At 42.6% G+C, this 21,312-nt stretch overlaps 2 protein-coding genes across 3 annotated transcripts; one reads left to right on the forward strand and one right to left on the reverse strand.

The window, feature by feature from the left end:
* Positions 1–3,102: 3,102 nt before the first annotated feature.
* LOC136528381 (protein DJ-1 homolog B-like) lies at positions 3,103–15,051 on the forward strand. The gene is made up of 8 exons (XM_066521340.1): positions 3,103–3,300; positions 3,411–3,614; positions 6,945–7,094; positions 7,181–7,363; positions 8,046–8,126; positions 14,160–14,360; positions 14,447–14,587; positions 14,679–15,051. The coding sequence occupies exons 1-8, from the start codon at positions 3,133–3,135 to the stop codon at positions 14,877–14,879; spliced, it is 1,329 nt and encodes a 442-aa protein (XP_066377437.1). The 5' UTR covers positions 3,103–3,132; the 3' UTR covers positions 14,880–15,051.
* Positions 15,052–15,232: 181 nt separating this feature from the next.
* Positions 15,233–19,513, reverse strand: LOC136528382 (glucan endo-1,3-beta-glucosidase 14-like). Of its 2 annotated transcripts, XR_010777056.1 has the most exons (4): positions 18,818–19,513; positions 18,228–18,696; positions 16,080–16,268; positions 15,233–15,738 (listed from the first exon to the last, which is right to left on the reverse strand). XR_010777056.1 is itself a non-coding variant. In XM_066521341.1 (3 exons), the coding sequence occupies exons 1-3, from the start codon at positions 19,474–19,476 to the stop codon at positions 16,188–16,190; spliced, it is 1,209 nt and encodes a 402-aa protein (XP_066377438.1). In that variant the 5' UTR covers positions 19,477–19,513; the 3' UTR covers positions 15,233–16,187. The 2 variants fall into 2 exon arrangements, 1 of the variants encoding a protein (XP_066377438.1); XM_066521341.1 differs by having other exon boundaries at positions 15,233–16,268.
* Between the last annotated feature and the right edge of the window lie 1,799 nt (positions 19,514–21,312).

The following is a 21,312-nucleotide window of genomic DNA, read 5'->3' on the forward strand; positions in this document are numbered from 1 at the left end:
ACGTAAACATAGGAACGAGCACCTTGTAATCAATGGTTGTATCCTTAGGTATAACTCCCTCCGGTCCACTTTATCTGGCGCAAGTTAGAATGATATGGTCTCCTAGATTACACTTTGACCATTCATTTGCTTTATATTATATTATTTATGCTTATAAGCTTATAATCATTGGATAGTATAATTCATTACAAATCTAATCGTATAAAGTTTGTATTATTATAGTTAAAAATTATTAGCCTAATTATTGGTCAAAGTTTTTAAAGTTTGAATCTTGATATGCGTGCGCGACAGATAAAATGGACCGAAGATAGTATTTCTTTATCATCCTCCTTTTCTTGATAACAAACCGTCCTCAGTTTGACCTTAGATGGAGGACATGTGCGAGGTAGTAGCCAACAATGCTCCCCTTCATGTGACTTATCCTGTTTCTTTAAAACAAAGGAGAACTCAACATGACATGATTATAGCTATTGCATCCCTCTAATTGATCATATTTTTGCTTAATAAAAGGAGATCTCAAATTTGAACAAATGTATACAAGATGCACCATATACGCTCCTTTACAATTATATTTGCCAAGAAAGTGATATGGACATCTAGACAACCATAGAAATTCAGCGCATACAAATTTCTTCAACAAATACTTAGAGCACATAGAGTATCCAATTCGATATAACTCAATATATATAAAGAAGACAATAATTTTAGTTCATCTTTTTTTATAGCAATGGGAAGCAAATTTATTTTTAGCACAAGTATTTGGTTGCAAGGCAAAAGAATCATTCTCATTCACTAACAAATAAAATAATCTAGCGTGTGGGCCCCATAGTTGTCTTGTACGGTGTGTTAAAGAGAAACCGTTGAAGTAGTTTGTTACTAGGTCTGAGTTGGCATTGACACCCCATCCATATAAAAAGCAAATAAAGTTAGCTATTGCGAGTGACCTCAGTAGATGCTGGTACAATGTTATGGGAAGCAAAGCCAGGGGCGATCTCGACCACTTTTTTTGGTCTTTTTCTATAGCATGGTCCGACATTTCCAACACTCTATTATGATGATGAAGGATTCTAAACTTGTGTTCTTTGGAGCATTCCTCCATGTCATCTTCTTTCAGTGGGTTCTAGATCTCATTGTCAGCGGCATTTGGTTGCATTCTTTGGAGGGTGCCTCTAACTGGCATTCTTTTAGTGGGTTCTAGATCTTGTTGTTAGCGACGAGTGGTTTTTGCATTCTTCAAAGCTTTGCTTTGGTGTGCAATCTTAAAGCTCCAACAGAGTGGATGACCAAAGGAAGAAGATAACTATTTTGGTCTTTGATGTACTCTTATTTTTAGAAGTCGTTTTGTGTCTTGTTGTTCACCTTTCGTGCTAGCCGCTGTTTTCTTGAGATATGCATATTAGATATGAAACACTCTTTTAAGTATCTATCAAAAAGGAAGAAGTCCCATTACCTCCCTCAACTATCGCGATTATCCGATTTTGCTCTCGTAACTACAAAACTAGTTTTTTTGACCACCCTCAACTTTTAAAATCGTTTGTTTTTGCACCTTGGGTGGTTTTGCTGATGAAGCGCCACATCAGAGGAGGGGGGGGGGGTTTAAAGTGGTCTGAGTTGAAATTTCAGGCAAGTAAATCGGTATATGTATCAAAATGTCCTTAAAAATAATTTTTCAAAATGTATCTAAATATTTTTACATGAAAAATAATGCAATTAAAATTTGTAAAATCTTTTTAAATTTATAAAATTCGTAGAAAAACTGTTTTACCTCATAAAATTATGAAACTAGTTTAAGACTTTTCTAAAATCATGCTCTATCTTATGGTGCAAATATGTAAATTGAAGGGCACATGCATACATGCATATGTGTGGCATGGTGCATGTAACCCCTCAGGTTAACACAGTTACTTTGAAAATTTATTCACGGCAGGGACCAAGCCCAATACTGTCCTGACAATGTTTCACTAGTGCTTCTACATAGTCTGGATGATCAATATAGACTAATTAACAAGAGCATCTTCTAGCAAATAAACACTAAATTGTGTCCATAAAGGTCCAACAATTTCAAGCTGTGGACCACAAGAAAGGGCATTATTTTAGAAAAAAAAAATCTAAAACTAGCTTCGTTTTTTGAGGTAGAACAAATCTTTTATAATTTTTCTAAGTTTAAACCAGATTTTATGATTTTTAATTGTATTCTTATTCTATGTAAAAAATATTTGGATATTTTTTTGAAATTTTACTTTTATAATTTTTAGATATTTTTTTGAAAAAAACTCTTGTCCAATTTATCTCCCTAAACTTTTAACTTAGTCCGATTTACCTCTGATGTGATGCCACATCAGCAACATCACCATGAAAACAACCTAAAGTGCAAAAAAATGATTTTAGAAGTTGATGGTGATCATAATAATTGGTTTTGTGGTGGAGGGAGCAAAATCGAAGTAGTTGAGGTAGAGAAACTGGACCTTTTCTTTGAAAAAAGAAGAAGCCAGTGGCTTCCTTCCGCTCGTGGATTGGGCCGGATCCAAGGGGGCTGTCTATCCACGTCAAAAAGGCCTTGGCTTACGGAGAGCACAAACAACAAGCGGTACAAATCGAGTGCAGCTGCAATGCTTTACACGGCCTATATCCGGACTCTCGACGGATGGGATATATTTCTGGTCGGATTCACATTTAAATATGTATAGCGTCGGTCACGCCGAATATGATACGATTGAATGTTGATATTATAAATATATAATTTAAGTATTTAAATATGAATACGATATTGAATATTGAATATCCGAACTCATATGAACAGATCTAAACCCTCTAAACAAATTCGGTCTCGAATATGATCGAAAAATATCGGTAATGTTTCACGCCTACTCCTGCTATACACATCCGCGTGAATAACGGGCACACACCCCAACCCCACACTGTGGCCCCGTTCGCTGCTCTGAATCTTGACTGAAACTGACTGAAAAATACTATTCTGAATGAATTGCCGTGAGAAAAAATACTGTTCCGACTAGGAAAAAAACAGGCCGAACAAATTGAATATGCGTAAGTCCAACTGTTCCGTGTCCTCGTTGCTTCTGGAACACCACCGCGCCAAAGCAAAGGAATAACCGAATAAGGAAACGAAGGCGAATGGCCACGCGGCCACTCACCTCCGCCCTTCCGCTCTCCAAAACCCCGCACGGCCCCTCCTCGCAGACGCACCATTCCCCTCTCTTCCTCCGCCGCCTCCAAACCCTAACCCGCGCGCTCGCCTCCTCGTCCCCACAGGCCATGGCGTCGTCCCCGGCCCCCAAGAAGGCAAGTACTCCGTCTTCGACCTGCAGCAGCTCTCAGCTCCTCGCCCCGCTGCGCTGCATCCTAATTGGTGGCGGGGAACGAACGGTTGATTGGTTTGGTTGCTCCCGCAGGTGCTGGTCCCGATCGCGAATGGGACGGAGCCGATGGAGGCGGTCATCACCATCGACGTGCTCCGGCGCGCGGGGGCCGATGTCGCCGTCGCCTCCGTCGAGCCGGGGGCCGCGACCGTCGCCGCCTTGTGGGGCGTCAAGCTCGCCGCCGACGCGCTCCTCGCCGACCTTGCTGACGACGAGTTCGACCTCATCTCTCTCCCGGTGAGTCACCTTTTTGCTTTCCCTGCAGTAGTTGCAGCTACCCTTAAGTTATGTTCTTTGCAAAATGGAACCGAATCGGGATCAGTTGTGCTGGGTTGGGACGGGGTCACGTGGCACTTTTTTTTTTGTGTGTAGTAGAATGATGGAATCAACTCCCTTCTTATTCGATATGAGGAAACTGAATCGAGTTGGTAATGGTTAGTTCAGAATCCAGACCATGTGTGTATGTGCAGAACAACAAAGTTGAAAAGACGAGGGTAAAATCACAATTGGGCTTGAAAACAGGGGCAAGAACACAAGAGCCCTTTTTCTAAAAGTTAGAGAAGTTCAACTTAGGACAAAACTAAAGTGAACTAATAATTTGGAATGGAGGGAGTAGGTTAGTTTTGCTCCCACTAAAATAAACAGCCCGAGAATGCCTTTATCTTTTTGGCGACATGTAATAATCATATTCATGTATCTGTGGATAAAGATGTGGCAATGTGGCTAGTTCACAAGGCTCAACTTGAGGAGTAATGTCAAAGTCATGAAACAAGTCACCTAGGATGGAATTGTGTCCAGGATGAACTGCTGCTTCTGACTGTAAATGATGAGTCTAATCTGTTAAATATCATAATATGATAAGCATGATAAACAGATAAATATCGTTACCTCCTTTTCTTTTGATATGGTGTTCCCAGAACCCAAGATTCAAACTTGTTAATCTTTGACTAATGCTTAATTGAAGAATTTGTACGTTATACCATACTAATTTGATATCATTGGATTCATATTTGAAAAGCTTTCATATGATGTCAAACTCATAGTCAAAAACATTATTATATATGAGATACTAATGGTCAAAGCGTGATGTCGGAGATCGTACTAGGTCAAATCATGCCTTATGAAAAGAAAAGGGGGAGCATACTCATTTGAAGAGGGTAGTGAGACATATGCTATGCAAAGTTACAACAACAACAAAGCCTTTAAGTCGCAAACAAGTTGGGGTAGGCTAGAGTTGAAACCCAGCAGAAGCAATCAAGGTTCAGGCACGTGAATAGCTGTTTTCCAAGCACTCCTATCTAAGGCTAAGTCTTTTGGTATATTCCATCCTTTCAAGTCTCCTTTTATTGCCTCTACCCAAGTCAACTTCGATCTTCCTCTGCCTCTCTTCACGTTACTATCCTGCCTTAGGATTCCACTACACACAGGTGCCTCTGGAGGTCTCCGTTGGACATGTCCAAACCATCTCAACCGGTGTTGTACAAGCTTTTCTTCAATTGGTGCTACCCCTAATCTATCACGTATATCATCGTTCCGAACTCGATCCCTTCTTGTATGACCGCAAATCCAACGCAATATGCGCATTTCCGCGACACTTATCTGTTGAACATGTTGTCTTTTCGTAGGCCAACATTTTGCACCATACAACATAGCAGGTCTAATCGCCGTTCTATAAAACTTGCCTTTTAGCTTCTGTGGTACCCTTTTGTCACATAGGACACCAGATGCTTGGCGCCACTTCATCCACCCTGCTTTGATTCTATGGCTAACATCTTCATCAATATCCCCGTCTCTCTGTAGCATTGATCCTAAATATCGAAAGGTATCCTTCCTGGGCACTACTTGACCTTCCAAACTAATATCTTCCTCCTCCCTAGTAGTAGTGCCGAAGTCACATCTCATATAGTCAGTTTTAGTTTTACTGAGTCTAAAACTCATCTCCATTAGAATGGCTAGATTTAACGTTGGCTCGCCACGCCTATCACAATCCTCCTCCTTTACTAGGGCTTGTGACCTGCTATGTTGAGACAACATAGGCGATGCCTATGCAAAGTTACAATATAAAAATGAGTACCTATTCATTGTCATATACTCACATGTCACATCTTCCTTTCCTGCAGGAGTTGATCAATTTTACCTAAGATTTATATAAAACTACTATGATCCATTTGTGATCTGATGTTTAATAATCGGTAGAACAATGTATATGGCTTTAACCAGATTCTTGTCCTGTCTCATGTCTCTTTTCACTCTGTGTGTGAGATCTATGGTGGTACATGTATTCTTTGCCACCTGGCACCATCCTTGGCATTTGTATATCATAGGTCTCTTTCTTCATGCTAAGCTGTTGAAATTCGTGAACCCTTCTCCATTTAAGTACTTGCTTGCATGTGTGTATATGTAGAACAACAAAGTTGGAAAAATGAGGGTAAAATCACAATTGGGCTTGAAAACAGCGGTAAGAACACAAGAGCCCCTTTTCTAAGAGCTTCATAAAAGTTAGAGAAGTTCAACATAGGACAAAACTATAGTGAACTATAATTTGGAATGGAGGGAGTAGGTCAGTTTTGCTTGCCATTGAAATAGACAGCGTGAGAATACCTTTATCTTTTTGGCCACATGTAATGATCATATATCTGTGGATAAAGATGTGGCAATGCGGCTAGTTCACAAGGCTCAACTTGAGGAGAAATGTCAAAGTCACGAAACAGGCCTCCTATGATGGAATTGTTTCCAGGATGAGCTGCTGCTTCGGATTGTAAATGATGAATATAATCTGTTATATATCATAATCTAATAAGCATGATAAACAGACAAAAATCGTTACCCCCTTTTCTTTTGGTATGGTGTTCCCACAACCCAAGATTCAAACTTGTTAATCTTTGACTAACACTTAATTTCAAGATTTTGTACATTATACCATACTAGTTTGATATCATTGGATTCATAATTGAAAAACCTTTCACATGATGTGAAATTCATAGCGTAAACATTATGTATGAGATACTAATGGTCAAAGTGTGATGTCAGAGATCATACTATGTCAAAGCATGCCTTGTGGAAAGAAAAAGGAGGGACCATACTCATTTGAAGAGGGTAGTGAGACATATACTATGCAAAGTTGCATTGTAAAAATGAGTATCTATTCATTGTCACATACTCACATCTTCCTTTCCTTCAGGAGTTGATCAATTTTACCTAAGATTTATATAAAAGTAACTATGATCCATTTCTGATCTGACGTCTAATCATCGGTAGAACAATGTATATATTGCTTTAACCAGATTCTCGTCCTGTCTCATGTCGCTTTTCCCTCTTTGTGTTTGAGATCTTTGGTTGTACATGTATTCTTTGCCACCTGGCATCATCCTTGGCATTTATATAGCATAGGTCTCTTTCTTCATGCTATTAAAGCTGTTGAAATTCGTGGACCCTTCTCCATTGAAGTACTTGCTTGCACCTGGGGTATTTAGATATGAATCTATAAGACGAACTCCAAGAAATTCCTAGCTTTCTCGTCCAAACACTATAATCTAATTTTTGAGCTATTTGGTCTATATTATTCAGGGAGGGATGCCTGGGTCTTCCACTTTTAGAGACTGCAAAGTTTTGGAGAATATGGTCAAAAAACATGTAGAGAAGGGCAAGCTTTATGCTGCAATTTGTGCTGCACCAGCCATGGCTCTAGGAACTTGGGGTTTGCTCAATGGCTTAAAGGTAGTTTGTTTACCCATTTTTCATTACCCTGATATATAGAATCAACGCCTTTTATTTGGTAGAGATTATTCTAACTTTTTTAACAGGCAACATGTTATCCTTCGTTCATGGATAAACTTCCTTCAGAAGTTCATGCTGTGGAATCAAGAGTGCAGATTGATGGGAAGTGTGTGACCAGTCGTGGACCAGGAACAGCCATGGAGTATTCTGTTATTTTGGTTGAGCAACTATATGGAAAGGAAAAGGCTACAGAAGTTGCTGGGCCAATGGTAGGACTTGCTTTCAACATTATTTATATATTTTTCATGCATTTATCTTCTTGCTAAACACTGCAGAAATTTTATGTTGCTGAAAAATTCACAATTTGATACTATGATATGTTGTTTCCTTATAAAAACATCAAACACAGAGTTGGGGCGTCATCTGCACCATATTGTTTAATTATCTACACTTTACTGCTAAATGGGTAGAAAGAAGATTCATCTTATTTTGTATAGATGAATATCCAATGTGGATCTTCTATCATGGATTATTTAACATCATGGGATAGATCATAATAAGTTCAAAATTGTCTATATTGTTTGCTAAACCCAGTAAACTCATCTGGAGGGCTGTTGCCTTTTAGAGAGAACTTACCTCACCTTAGAAGCTTTCCAGTCCACATCCTAGCTGAAACTGGTTGCTAGTTACTAGTTAGGCTAATCAGATTATATGGTTTTGTTTTGTTTATTATAGAATAACCCAAGTTGTTTGGACTAAAAAGGCTGCTGCTGTTGTTTTCTTATGACATTCCTGCGTTTAATTCCTGTTTCCAACATATTAGTTTTGAAGCAGTAGCTGTTTTTGTTCACATTTGCAACATCTCTTGCCTTTCTTTGTTCTTTTTGACTATTGTTGATTTATTTTTGACAGCTGTTGTTTCTATTCAACTAAGTGAATATTACCTTTCAGGTTATGCGTCCTCAGCATGGTGTGAAATTCTCTATGAAAGAGCTGAATTCAACTAGTTGGAATGTTGGTGAGACGCCTAATGTAAGCATTTTCAGTGATGACCTGTTTCTTTGATTTAGCATTCACTTGCTTTTGTTTCACCACTTTCATGCCATGTGCAATTATGTGATCCTGGTGAAACGAAATCTTTAGTAGTCTCGTATGTTCTTTCTTTGTAGAGTTATGTTCCCCTTCTACACGTTCTTGGCCAAGATTTAAAGTATTTTTTTTGGAGGACTTGTCATGTGGCACAACCATACAATGCTGCAAAGTATGACTGGCAGTTTCTAAATCACCTAGTATGCTAGTGTGGTACTCCCTTTTGTGGGGTGTATCAGGATTTGAATAGGTCAAACTTTGTTAGTTTTGACCCTATGTTAGTCAAAATGTCAAATTACTCCATGCATGCTTAGTGTATAAAAATTATTCCCTTCGGTCCGTAGAAGTTCTCATTTCTGAACAAAAATGGATTGCAACTAGTACATATGCTCTGTTCAAAATTTCAGGTTCTCCTAACCAGAGTATACAAATTAATCAATACATTTATATTTCACAAATATTGAAAGGGAGCATCTCGTGGTGAAGGAGGATGAGATCCGACATCGATGGCAAGAGTATTTTGACAAATTGTTCAATGGTGAGAATACGGACACAACCTTTCAGTTGGATGACTCTTTTGATGACACCAATAGGCGCTTTGTGCGGAGAATCCAACAATTTGAGGTCAGAGAGGCGTTGAAAAGGATGAAAGGAGGTAAGGCGATGGGACCGGATGGTATCCTAATCGAGGTATGGAGATGTCTCGGGGACATAGCTATAGTATGGCTAACCAAGCTATTCAACCATATTTTTCGATCGAAAAAGATGCCTGATGAGTGGAGAAGTATATTGGTACCGATCTACAAGAATAAAGGGGATATTCAAAGTTGTACTAATTACCGAGGAACTAAGTTGATGAGTCATACTATGAAGCTATGGGAGAGAGTTATCGAGCATCGCTTGAGAGCAATAACGTGGGTCTCTATGAACCAATTTGGTTTCATACCCGGAAGGTCAACCATGGAAGCCATTTTCTTAATAAGACAAGTTATGGAGCGGTATAGGGAGAAGAAGAAGAACCTACACATGGTTTTTATTGACTTGGAGAAGGCTTATGATAAAATACCAAGAAATGTTATGTGGTGGGCTTTGGACAAACATAAAGTCCCAACGAAGTACGTCGGACTCATTAAGGACATGTACAACAATGTTGTGACTAGAGTTCGAACAAGTGATGGAGACACGGATGACTTCCCGATTAGGATAGGACTACATCAAGGGTCAGCTCTGAGCCCTTATTTGTTTGCCTTAGTAATGGATGAGGTCACAAGGGACATACAAGGGGACATCCCTTGGTGTATGCTTTTCGTGGACGATGTAGTGCTAGTTGATGAAAGCCGAATAGGAGTGAATCAGAAACTGGAGTTATGGCGGGAGACTTTGGAGTCCAAAGGTTTTAGACTCAGTAGAACTAAAACTGAGTATACGAGATGTGACTTCGGCACTACTATTCGGGAGTAGGAAGATATTAGTTTGGAAGGTCAAGTAGTGCCTAGAAAGGATACCTTTCGATATTTAGGATCAATGCTACAGAGAGACGGGGATACTGATGAAGATGTTAGCCATAGAATCAAAGCAGGGTGGATGAAGTGGCGGTAAGCATCTGGTGTCCTATGTGACAAAAGGGTACCACAGAAGCTAAAAGGCAAGTTTTATAGGATGACGATTAGATCTGCTATGTTGTATGGTGCAGAATGTTGGCCTACAAAAAGACGACATGTTCAACAGATAAGTGTCGCGGAAATGCGTATGTTGTGTTGGATTTGCGGTCATACAAGAAGGGATCGAGTTCGGAACGATGATATACGTGATAGATTAGGGGTAGCACCAATTGAAGAAAAGCTTGTCCAACACCGGTTGAGATGGTTTGGACATGTCCAACGGAGACCTCTAGAGGCACCGGTGCGTAGTGGAATCCTAAGCCAGGATAGTAACGTGAAGAGAGGCAGAGGAAAACCAAAGTTGACTTGGGTAGAGGCAATAAAAGGAGACTTGAAAGGATGGAATATACCCAAAGACTTAGCCTTAGATAGGAGTGCTTGGAAGACAGCTATTCACGTGCCTGAACCTTGATTGTTTCTGCTGGGTTTCAACTCTAGCCTACCCCAACTTGTTTGGGACTTAAAGGCTTTGTTGTTGTTGTTGTTGATTGATTTTTTAACTGTTCAAACTCCATAGTATATTCTAAGAGGTTAATGGTTAAAATGTACTTTCGAAGACTTCTCCAATCCTAATACACCTTAAATAAAGAAAAGGAGGGAGTATGTGTTTGGCTGGGGCTTGAGGGGTCTCTCATCTCCTCGCCCTTGCGCCAAGTAAATTTTATTGGTTGGCTGTGGTAGTTTTTTAGTTTTAAATTTGTAGGCGAGCATGTAGTTTTTTTCGTTGGTGTGTTGGTGTGTCTGGTTTGATGTATGGGTTAAAAACCTTTTTCTTCTTCTTAATATAATGATACGTAGCTCTCCTGCGTTTTCGTGAAAAAGACAAGTTTTCAGTTACAAGATTAGGATGATGTAGCATACATGCAACTGTGCATAAGAGTGATTGTGTGTTTAGAAGCTTAATCACTAGGTTTGATTTATGTAAAATGAATAAACATGAATTGATTAGTAACTTATATGTCTTTAGAGTAAATATCTTTCATTAATGATGAAATCCTTTCTGCGATGTGTTATGGGGAGAGGGAAGTACAGGAGTGGAGTACCCAGTGACCAGATGTTATATTTATATTTGAAGATTAGATCACAATAGCAACATCGGCAATACCGAATTTTTTTTATTTTTTCGCCCTTTTTTTTGATTTTTTTTCACAAATATGCCCCTGTAGGTAAGATTTCAAAATCTGGACCCTTAGCTCGGCGCTATTGTTGCTGGCGTCGAGCTTACACTGCTAGGTGCCATCGTTGCTGGCGCCGAGCTCTTGGGCTCGACGCTGACGTGGCGGTGATTTGACAGGCAGCTCGGTGCCGAGCTTGGTGCCGTGGTTACTGGCGCCAAGGTGATGACTCAGCTCGATTCCGATCCACCGGCCGGTGGGCGCGCGAGAGTACAGACGTGTCAGTCGCGCTCGCGCTTGCAGCTAGTACCTAGCAACATGCATGGCCTTGCTGCTAGTGCTAGCTAGATCGACGCGCTGGCTGGCTCGGCCTCGGCAAGGCCACGTGCGCGGGGCAGCCATGCCTGCTCAGGTGTCGACGTGCCGTTCTCGTTGCCGGCTGCCGGGTCGGCGCACACGCCAGGCACGGTGTATGTGTAACGCAACACGTACGCATGCACACGACGATGCATCTATATGTCAGGATCTTCACGTCGATCCATCGTCCCTAGCTTAATTAGCTAGCTGAGGGGAGCTGGATGATGCATGCGCCTGCACTCTGTGCGTGCTAGCTAGCTACGCTACAAACGAGCTAGCTAGCTAGCTAGACCAGGCCGCCGGCCGTCCGTCCGACGCGTCGTCGCTATCGCCTTTAGGCAGCTAGCTTGTTGCAGTGAACGCGACCGCTCGGGGTGCTGCGTCGATCGACTGTGCATGCATGCGCGTCCACGTGAGGCTCACGCGGGGTCCAGGTTGGCCCTGTAGTCCCGGTGGAGCGGAACACGACAGCGACACATCGACGGTACATGGAAAACGGACGCTTGCCGGCTGCTTCTCAATGGGCGGGATCACCAAATTACTAGCCTTGTTCGTCGTCGCACCAAAAGAAATCACTCAAAACAAGTCGGTACAAGTAGCTAGTGACTAGTGACAAGTACAATTTCAACACAAATTAAAACGGATCGGACCTCTACTTAAATAAAATAAGAGTCCATAAAAAACTGTAGCGTCCACTAGAGCTTGTAAATCATACTGAAAAAAAAGCAAATGAAGCGACACATACATGCACTATGATAACACAAGACTTTAAAGACCACAAAAACATGGGGCTGAGTTCAGCTGATGGTTTTTGCGGCTGATAAGTTGGCTGATGCTGTTTTGTTGAGAGAAAAATATTGTACCATGGCTGATAAGCGGACTGATAAGTTCAAATGAGGCTAGTACCCTCTAAAAGGACAGCCTAGTACCCGTTAAAAGAACGTGTAAAAAATCGCTCAAGAAACTCAAATTTACAATATTTCACCATAGAAAATTTTTGGGGAAATCAGATCGTGCCGCAGAACAAATCAAAATAAGATGTTGAAATCGTGGAATCAAAGACCAACCAACCGCTTTCACTGATAACACATGAACATTCTAACACATGTATTTCCGTTATGATAAATGGGGAATCCCCTCGGTTCGAAGAAAAGATAACACATGAACAACCAAGATTCAAAGAAAACTAACAAATCTGACTGAACATAGTCTCACTGGCCCTTTATCAATACTAGATTGGACATTGTTGATGTAGGAACAAGATATGTATGATGGCTTAGCTTACCAGTATCAGATTCCCGAGTGAATGCTTTCACTCGGGAAACTGATACCGGTAAGCTAAGCCATCATGCATATATACGATGATAGCATTTGATTAATCGTCGTGATTGAACTCAGAGTGGTGCACGCTCGTTCTGACGGAAAGCAGCGCACGTTTCAGAGATGAGGACAGGACACATCTTCTGGCCCTCGGTTTGACTTGCTGAGTAGAGCTAGCTAGCGTTCTTGACTTTTACCGGATGAGACGAGAGGCGCGCTGGTCGGCGTCGAAACTAGTAGGGGTACGATGCATGATGCATGGTCGGGGCAACGCATTTTTATTTTTTTAATAAAGAGAAAAGGTAGACCTGGCAGCGCATTATAGATTATAACAAAGTGTGCGCCGACCCGGCAGTGCAGTGCACCGGCAACGAGAACGGCACGTCGACACCTGAGCAGGCACGGCTGCCCCGCGCACGTGGCCTTGCCGACGCCGAGCCAGCCAGCGTGGCGGTCAAGCTCGATCTAGCTAGCACTAGCAGCAAGGCCATGCATGTTGCTAGGTACTAGCTGCAAGCGCGACTGACATGTCTGTACTCTCGCGCGTCGACCGGCCGGTGGATCGGAGTCGAGCTGATTCATCACCTTGGCGCCAGTAACCACGGCGCCGAGCTCGGCGCCAGTTACCACGGCGCCAAGCTCGGCGCCAAGATCTACGGCGTCGAGCTGCCTGCCAAATCACCGCCACGTCAGCGTCGAGCCCAAGAGCTCGGCGCCAGCAATGATGGCGCCGAGCTAAGGGTCCAGATTTTGAAATCTTACCTCCAAGGGCATATTTGTGAATTTTTTTCAAAAAAAGGACTAAAAAATAAAAAATTCGGTCGGCAATAAGTGTTGTATATTATTACCATCCATTCACTAGAGTTGTTGCATGCTTTTGATTTAGTTGTTTTCGGTCCTCTACAAGTCATGCTCTCTGTAGATCAGGTAAAGATCATTCATTGTTATCTACAGGTGGTTATTTTTACTCGAGCCATTATTATTTATCTGTCTGCTCAAATGAACACATGTAGGTTTTATGTTAAGTGGAAAGTCATCTTTTCATGGCATTGCAAACTGTGATGACCATGCAGAATGTTTTTGGCAATCTTTTTTTTCTTCCTTTTTGTGCTCTTTATACAATCATAAACTCCTTCATTCCTTGTGTTGTTGACCTTTTGCTGCCTTTGAAATGCAACTTTGGCCATTTGTTTTTTTACATTATATTTGTGGAAGACAAGAATCAATGTTTACAAAAACCATGTTCTATGTTGTGTTATGAATCTATTTGTGTCACAAATCTAAATGTAAATAAACAAAATAGGTAAAAAATCTAGAACTTCGATCACACTTGCCACAGTTATATAATTTTTTTGATTAGATCTAGGAGTCCGTAGTCTCTCGGCAGAAGATGCATAGCATACACTCTACCTTGGTATTTGTTGTTGCTTGTCTGCTTGCTACTTTGCCACTGCATTGGAATCTGAGTTCAAATACGTAGCACTGTATCTCACAGTTTAGGCTATTGATGACTGCCTGCACAGATTCTTGTACCAATTGCTAATGGGACAGAGGAGATGGAAGCAACTATGATAATTGACATTTTGCGAAGGGCGAAAGCAAATGTTGTGGTTGCCTCCTTGGAAGACAAGCTGGAGATTGTTGCATCCCGGAAGGTGAAGATGATTGCTGATGTGCTGTTGGATGATGCTCTTAAGGAGCAATATGATCTCATTCTGTTACCTGTAAGTCTGATGAATCATTTTTCCATAATCTAGTAACTTACAAGTTACAACTCTCAGATCTTATACCTTCCAATATTTTTTGTTAGGGAGGTCTAGGTGGTGCGGAAGCATATGCAAAATCTGATAAACTAATGGATCTTATCAAGAAGCAAGCTGAGGCAAATAGATTTTACGGAGCTATATGTGCCTCCCCTGCGATTGCTCTTGAACCACATGGCCTGCTAAAGGTGTAATTTGAGATCAATAATAAATCATACTAGTGGAGAGAACATGCAGAAATGTTCTTGGGCCCTAACATTTCCTGTTCTTTTGCTTCAGGGAAAGAAAGGTACATCCTATCCTGCTATGTGGAACAAACTTGCAGACCAAAGCGAATGCAACAACAGAGTTGTTGTTGATGGTAACCTAATCACCAGCCAAGGTCCTGGGACTTCTATGGAATTCTCGCTTGCCATAGTGGAGAAACTCTTTGCATGGGAGAGAGCCCTTGAGCTCGCCAAAGCCATGGTTTTTGTATGAGTTCAAATGGTACGTGTTAGGTTCCTGGAGTATGTACTTTTTTGTGAATATGAGGCATGCTATGTTCTTTTCTTGTGGAATGTACTCTGAATCCCCTTTTAAATAGAAATAAGAAGAATACTTGTAATGTGTTTCATATGCAATAAAAGGTTTGTGGCGAACATTAAGCGAAGACTGAGTCCTGATTTGAAAACACCTCACATTCTATGAAATCTTTTTGCTCTTGGGTCTGTTTGCTTGTTTGAAGGCAGGCTATATTGAGATGGGTGTATCAGTTAGGTTCAGTTAGGTGACGAGCATAATATTCTGATATATCAGGATGCTATGCCCGTCACCAAATCTTTCTATAGAGATAATAAGGACTTTATAATCTATAGTTTTAAACAGATTACAATAAGATGCAATAGCTGCCTCATTTTTTTTGTCCTCAGTTATTTACATCACTGGGCCACTGGCCTCTCATTTCGACCAATTACCCTGGGGACCAGGGGAGAATGATCAGCTAAATAGAGCTAAAAATAAATGAATGAACCAATTGATATGTACAGATAAAATTCGCATTAATTAGAAAAGGTCTAGACCACGGCTTGTCAAGGCAAAGAGAATAAAGCCACCCCTCAGCTCATCAGGAGACGCCAGTTCTCGCAAGCAACGCAGGCCACCCTTTTCTCCATGCATCGCCGTCTCCTCTTCGCATAAATCTCAGAACAAACTAGTTTTCTCGTTCGTTCTCCTCTGCAGGTAACCAAGGAATGAAGTCGATCTGGTGTGCTAGAAAATGGCCTCGCCGCCGTGGCTGCCTCGCATTTACACGCTGTTTCTGTCCTCAAGATAGTGCCTTCCACATCGCCTCTCCTAGCTTTTCCCCCGAGCAACGGCAAAAGTTGCAGTTCAGTATTGTATGCAGTGAAAATGTGCAAAGCAGCTAGCCAAGTTGTTTTTGGATCGGATGTCCTATGGTGTGATGTTACTACATAGATAGCACACCTTTCCTTTGTGATGAATATACATGTTTTTGGGTGCCCCATGGGTAGGCATGTGAAAAGGGGCAAGAAAAGAGGCCTTTATTGCTTCATGGTTATGGATGGATGGTTGGGCCTTTGTTGATATAAAGCTACAGACTAAAGGAGGCTGGGCGATGCAAGGATGTGTCATGCAAGGTCATAGGAACATGCATGGCAGGAGGGAGCCATACCATACCTTGGAATGGTGCATCTCCCCTTTGGTCTTGGAGGCTTTTGGTCCACAAAAGCCAGGCCATTTTGCTGGCCTTGCAGTCGCCGCCTGCCATTGGGTGCGATTTTGCGGTCAGAGGAGCAAAGCTTGGGTGATAAGAAGGATGGCAAGAGATACGGCAACACATAGGCCGCCAAAGTCCTTCCTAACATCCTGCGCCGAAAAATGATGCATATATTAGCTCAACTAAAGAAAAGAGAACAGGAAAATACATGCATAATTCTAAAACACACAGATGAGAACCGACCTGGTTCTAACAAAAGATAAAAAAAAAACTATATGAAGGATATATTTTCTTTAAACTGAGATTAGAGCGAAAAATCCCTTAATTTCCATAATCTAACGACTCTGCTTTGCCAAATAAAACAAATGAATGCCGAAGAATAATTCCCCAAATCTTTAGCGAAAAAATATTCACCACTATACTTTCGGTGATTTCCTACATTTGATTACCAGCCATAATTTTGCTCCACTACACAGCATGTCTTTCGCAGGAAGAATCTCAACGTGACACCTAACACCGATTGCTCAATCATGAAAGTTTGCCCCTCAAGACACTAATCCACGCTAAAAGTGCACACTACATACGGACTTATTCTTGTGTGAGCAAATGCGCAAGGAATATCTAGAAATCATTGCTAGTAGTAGCTACCTTCTCAATGATCACATTTTTAAAATAGAATATATATATATATATATATATATATATATATATATATATATATATATATATATATATATATATATATATATATATATATATATAGGGAGAGGCTATTCAGTAGCCGGCTACAAAATAAGTTATTCTGTAGCCACCTCCATTTACTATAATTTTATATACTAATTTACCATAATGTCAATACATATTTACGATAGTTGGGTTACTATAACATATGGGGATATTTACCATAACGTTATATTAAACCACTTAGTAAGGAGTTACTATAATCTCGTAAATTAATATAGTAATTATCATAACTCAAAGTGGCTACAGAATAAGTTATTCTGTAGCCAGCTACAGGATAGTAGTTCTATATATATATATATATATATATATATATATATATATATATATATATATATATATATATATATATATATATATGACTCGTACGTGCAAGCTAGCACCACATTTCAACACCCTAACGAGAGAGTTCCAGCTTCCAAGAAGATACGGTGTGAACTCGACGACGAGCATGCATGTGTAAAAGGCTAATTTTTTCCCCTGTCCTTGGATATGCTATCTTTGTAGGCTGTGCTTCTTTTGTGGCCTTTTCTGTGAATGGTGCAATCTGTTTCATAATCCTTTTGCAGGTCTATATATCTAGCAATAGCATGCGTGCACTTTGAGTGATGACGAGGGTAAGGAATGACTGTGCAGTCAGGTCAATGAAAAACTGCTGCCTAAGACACTATCTGTCTAGTGTTTCTTAATTTCTTGGTTGCAAAGTTTGTTACATCTTGGATGCGTATATATATAGTATAGAAAGTATATATAAATGGATGGATCGAATCGATAAAGTGGTGTGTTTTATGTCGTGATGATAGGGACTGCAAGTGATATGCACCGTACCGTGCATGCATGTTCATGGACCACTACTTGGATTGTATCTATTGCACTGGGGCTAGGTCTCTGTGATGTTGCAGAAAACAATTCCAGCTTGGACCAACGGTGCACCACATGTGTAGTGCACCCAATGCAAGTGGTCTCTCCTGGCCCCTGGGTGACGTTTATTATTTTTCGGTGCAGGATTCGGATGTGCCAAATCTTTAAAGAAAACATCACTGTGATGAGTGATCTGGCTGAAAAGGAAGTGATCAAGAAAGCTTGCTTTCATGCAAACATTGACCGCTCGCTCACCGCTGCGACGAAGGCATGCAAATAACTAGGTTAAGGTACTCTCATGCATATACAGTGGTCAAAATCTAATTCATTCTTGCGTCTTTGCAATCTCGAATATTTCTATACAATTCTCATTTCTTTTGAAGTTCTTGTCGGTAGAATGTACATTTTTATGACGACTTTTATGTTGAAGATCCAATATATAGGGTTGCTTGTGATCTTACTTGAAGACCTCTGATCTCTATATAAAGAAGCTAGGAAGCACTCACCGTGGTCCTGGCAGCCGGCGACGTGGCAAGGGAGAGCGATGCGGCGGAGGTGGTGGAGAGCTGGGAGAGGCCGACGTTGTAAACCATGCTCATGTCCGGCTGGTACAGGCCGTAGTTCCTCTCGGAGGTTGGCCCCGGCTTCATGTCCTCGTTGAAGAGCGCGAAGAGGTAGACCTCGGGCCGGAGCCTGGGCCGGAGAGGCGTGCCCTCGCCGCTCACCTGCCTCATCAGCAGGTTCCGGTTGTACTGCCGGGCGTTCTCCACCGTGGCGCCGGCCTCGTTGGCGTCGCCCTTGGACGGCCACCCCGTCTCCGACACGTGCACGGCCACGTTGCCGTAGCCCAGCCGCGCCGCCGCGAAGGTCACCGCGTCCACCTGCGCGTACAGCATGCTCGTGTACTGCAGCTTCGTGAACGGGTCCACGGCGCCCACGTGCGACGGGTTCGACAGCGCGTAGTCAAGGGACACCCTGCTGGTTCATCAGTGCATGCATGCAAAATGAATTTGCATTCAGCTAGTATAGTCCAGGTAAACTTATCCAGATTGAAAGTGATCGAAATTCAAAAAGATATGAAAGTGATCGCACGCACTTTGTTGGGTCGTCCTTGTAGGCAAAGTAGGGGTAAGCATTGATCCAGAAGGGTGCGCTGGTCTCGGCGAGGAACCGGAGCAGCTGCGCCATGTAGGGCGCGGCGGCCTGCGTGAAGACGCCCTGCGACGGCGGGTAGGAGGTGGCGAGCACGGCAAGGGAGTTGGCCGTGGACACGCGCACGTACGCGTCCATGCCCAGCTGCGCCAGCGCCGCGTGCAGGTTGCGCATGGCGGGGACTAGGCTGGTCTTGAGCTGCTCGTCGTCGCCCGTGAACACCTCGTTGCCCACCGCGATCCCCGTCACGCGCGTCTCCAGGAAGTAGGGCCGCACGCTGGCGCTCAGCCACTGCAGCGCCTGCGACGCGCTGGCCGCCATGCCGGGCACCAGGTCGTCGGGGACCGTCACGATCAGCTCGATGCCCGTGCCCGCGAACGCCGTCAGCACCTGCGGGTTCACGTCGTAGATGCGCACCTTGCCGATGCGCAGCGAGGAGAGGAGTTGCACCACCTGACGCGGCGACGGCAGGTTGTTCCCCACCTGCCCGTAGTTGATGCCCAGCGCCGTGGCGTGCCGCACCAAGCTCACCTCTGCAAGGAATATGCAGAGGAGGGCACAGGTGACAAGCCTTGTTGGTTTCAGAGACAATGCAAATGCCATTGTTGTGAGATGGATGAAGGTGGGTAGGTGTGATGGAGTGAGAAGAGGAGAGAAGGGGGAGGGAGGATGGTAGGACTAGGAGGATGCTGAGTATTTATAGGCACGGCAGGTGCAGGTGCAGTCGTGCAGAGGGAAGGGTTAATGAAACACAGCTAGGTAAGGTAGGTGAGGGCTTGCATTGGGTTAAGCTAATTGGCCAATAATTCTTTTCTTTACTTGGGTGAAGGCGTTGCCATGCCAGGAGATGAGGTGAACTGAGCAAGCCGAGGATGGAGGACAGAGACGGAGGCAGGCAGAGGCTTTTGTGTTGGGTCGTCGGTTAACCTAGCTGCCTTGTCCCGTTCCGTTGCCGTGGCTTGGCAGGGCTTATATGTGGTGTGGAGCAAGAAAATGTCTGATGCTCTAGTCTAGAGGAATAACAAGTTCACCGGCGGGGACGTGTGTGTGAAAGCGGCTCCCTGGGATGCCAGGGCCGGAGCTATCATTTGCAGGAGGTTCTGTGGTGACTTCTCCTGAGGGAATCTTCAATAACTTATTCTTTTGTTTATATAAAAAAACCACCGAAAGAGAATGCCTGTTATGTACGAGAATTGTAATAGCAGGAGTTGTCTAGGAAGCAGCAACCCTGGAAAGTTTGTGCACAAAGCAACCGCAAAAGATTGGTACGTTACATTACACGCGCGCAAAATATTTACATGTGAAGCACAAGTTTATCTCATCTATTATTATCCTAGTATTTATCCAATAAACAAGAATCCAAATTAATTCATAATTAAGGTAATACCAATCACCACATTAATCGAAAAAATTAAAATCAAACACTTTCATAATTGCACAGAGACACCTTAATTAGTGACACGGAGTTGAAATGTGTCTCTAATATTACATTACTCTTTACAACTAGGCGAGTCTCTGATTAGGTGTCGCCCATGACAAGTGAACAAAAACAAAATGCGGAGGTGAAATGTGTCTCTGATTAGGTGAGCTCCACTACTACAGAAACGTTTTTAGGGGTGGCTCGTAACCCTTTGTAGGGACGGTTTGGCCAGCTGCCCTTACCGAACCGTCTCTACAAATCATACATTTGTAGGGGCGGTTCTCTGGGCGGCTGTAATACCAGCCGCCCCTATAAATCGATTTGTAGGGGCGGCTCGTATTACCAGCCGCCTCTATAATACCTGTTTGTAGGGGCGGTTCAATCTAGAACCGCCCCTACAGTATGTTTTCCGCAAAAAAATTCAAATCTACAATTCAAATTTGACCAGAACAATGTTTGCGTTGCCCCTACAGTACGTATTTCATCCAGCGTTCGCGTTGCCGAACGCCCCGCGACCAGCGTTCCGAATCGCGTTCGCGTTGCCGAACGCCCCGCGACCAACGCTTCGAACCACACTCACGTTGCTGAACGCTCCACGACCAACGTTCCGAACTGCGTTCGCGTTGCCGAACGCCTGCGACCAACGTTCCGAACCAAGTTCGCGTTGCCGAACGTCCCGCGACCAATGTTCCGAACCCCTTAGACTACAAGCACAAGAGTATTATATAAACTACAATTACAAGTCCAATTCACAAGAATATATACAATCCATCATTAAATATATAAATTCCATACACATTGTTATCAACGTCCTAGAGCTAGCTTTTCAGTCTCACGAAGGTGTTGGTACTAAGGATTTCTACCTAAGTCAGACTCTCGGTCATGGTAGGCGCCTTTGACGTGTACAATCTGGTCCAATATGAAGTTGCAAAGGTCGCCGACGAGCTCTAAGAGTTGGTCATCCTTGTATGGGTCTCTTTTCATTCCTTTCTCTTCTTTCCACTATAAGAGAACAAATT

The sequence above is a fragment of the Miscanthus floridulus genome, chromosome 19 (assembly GCF_019320115.1).
Source record: "Miscanthus floridulus cultivar M001 chromosome 19, ASM1932011v1, whole genome shotgun sequence".
In the NCBI taxonomy this organism is placed as follows: Eukaryota; Viridiplantae; Streptophyta; class Magnoliopsida; order Poales; family Poaceae; genus Miscanthus; species Miscanthus floridulus.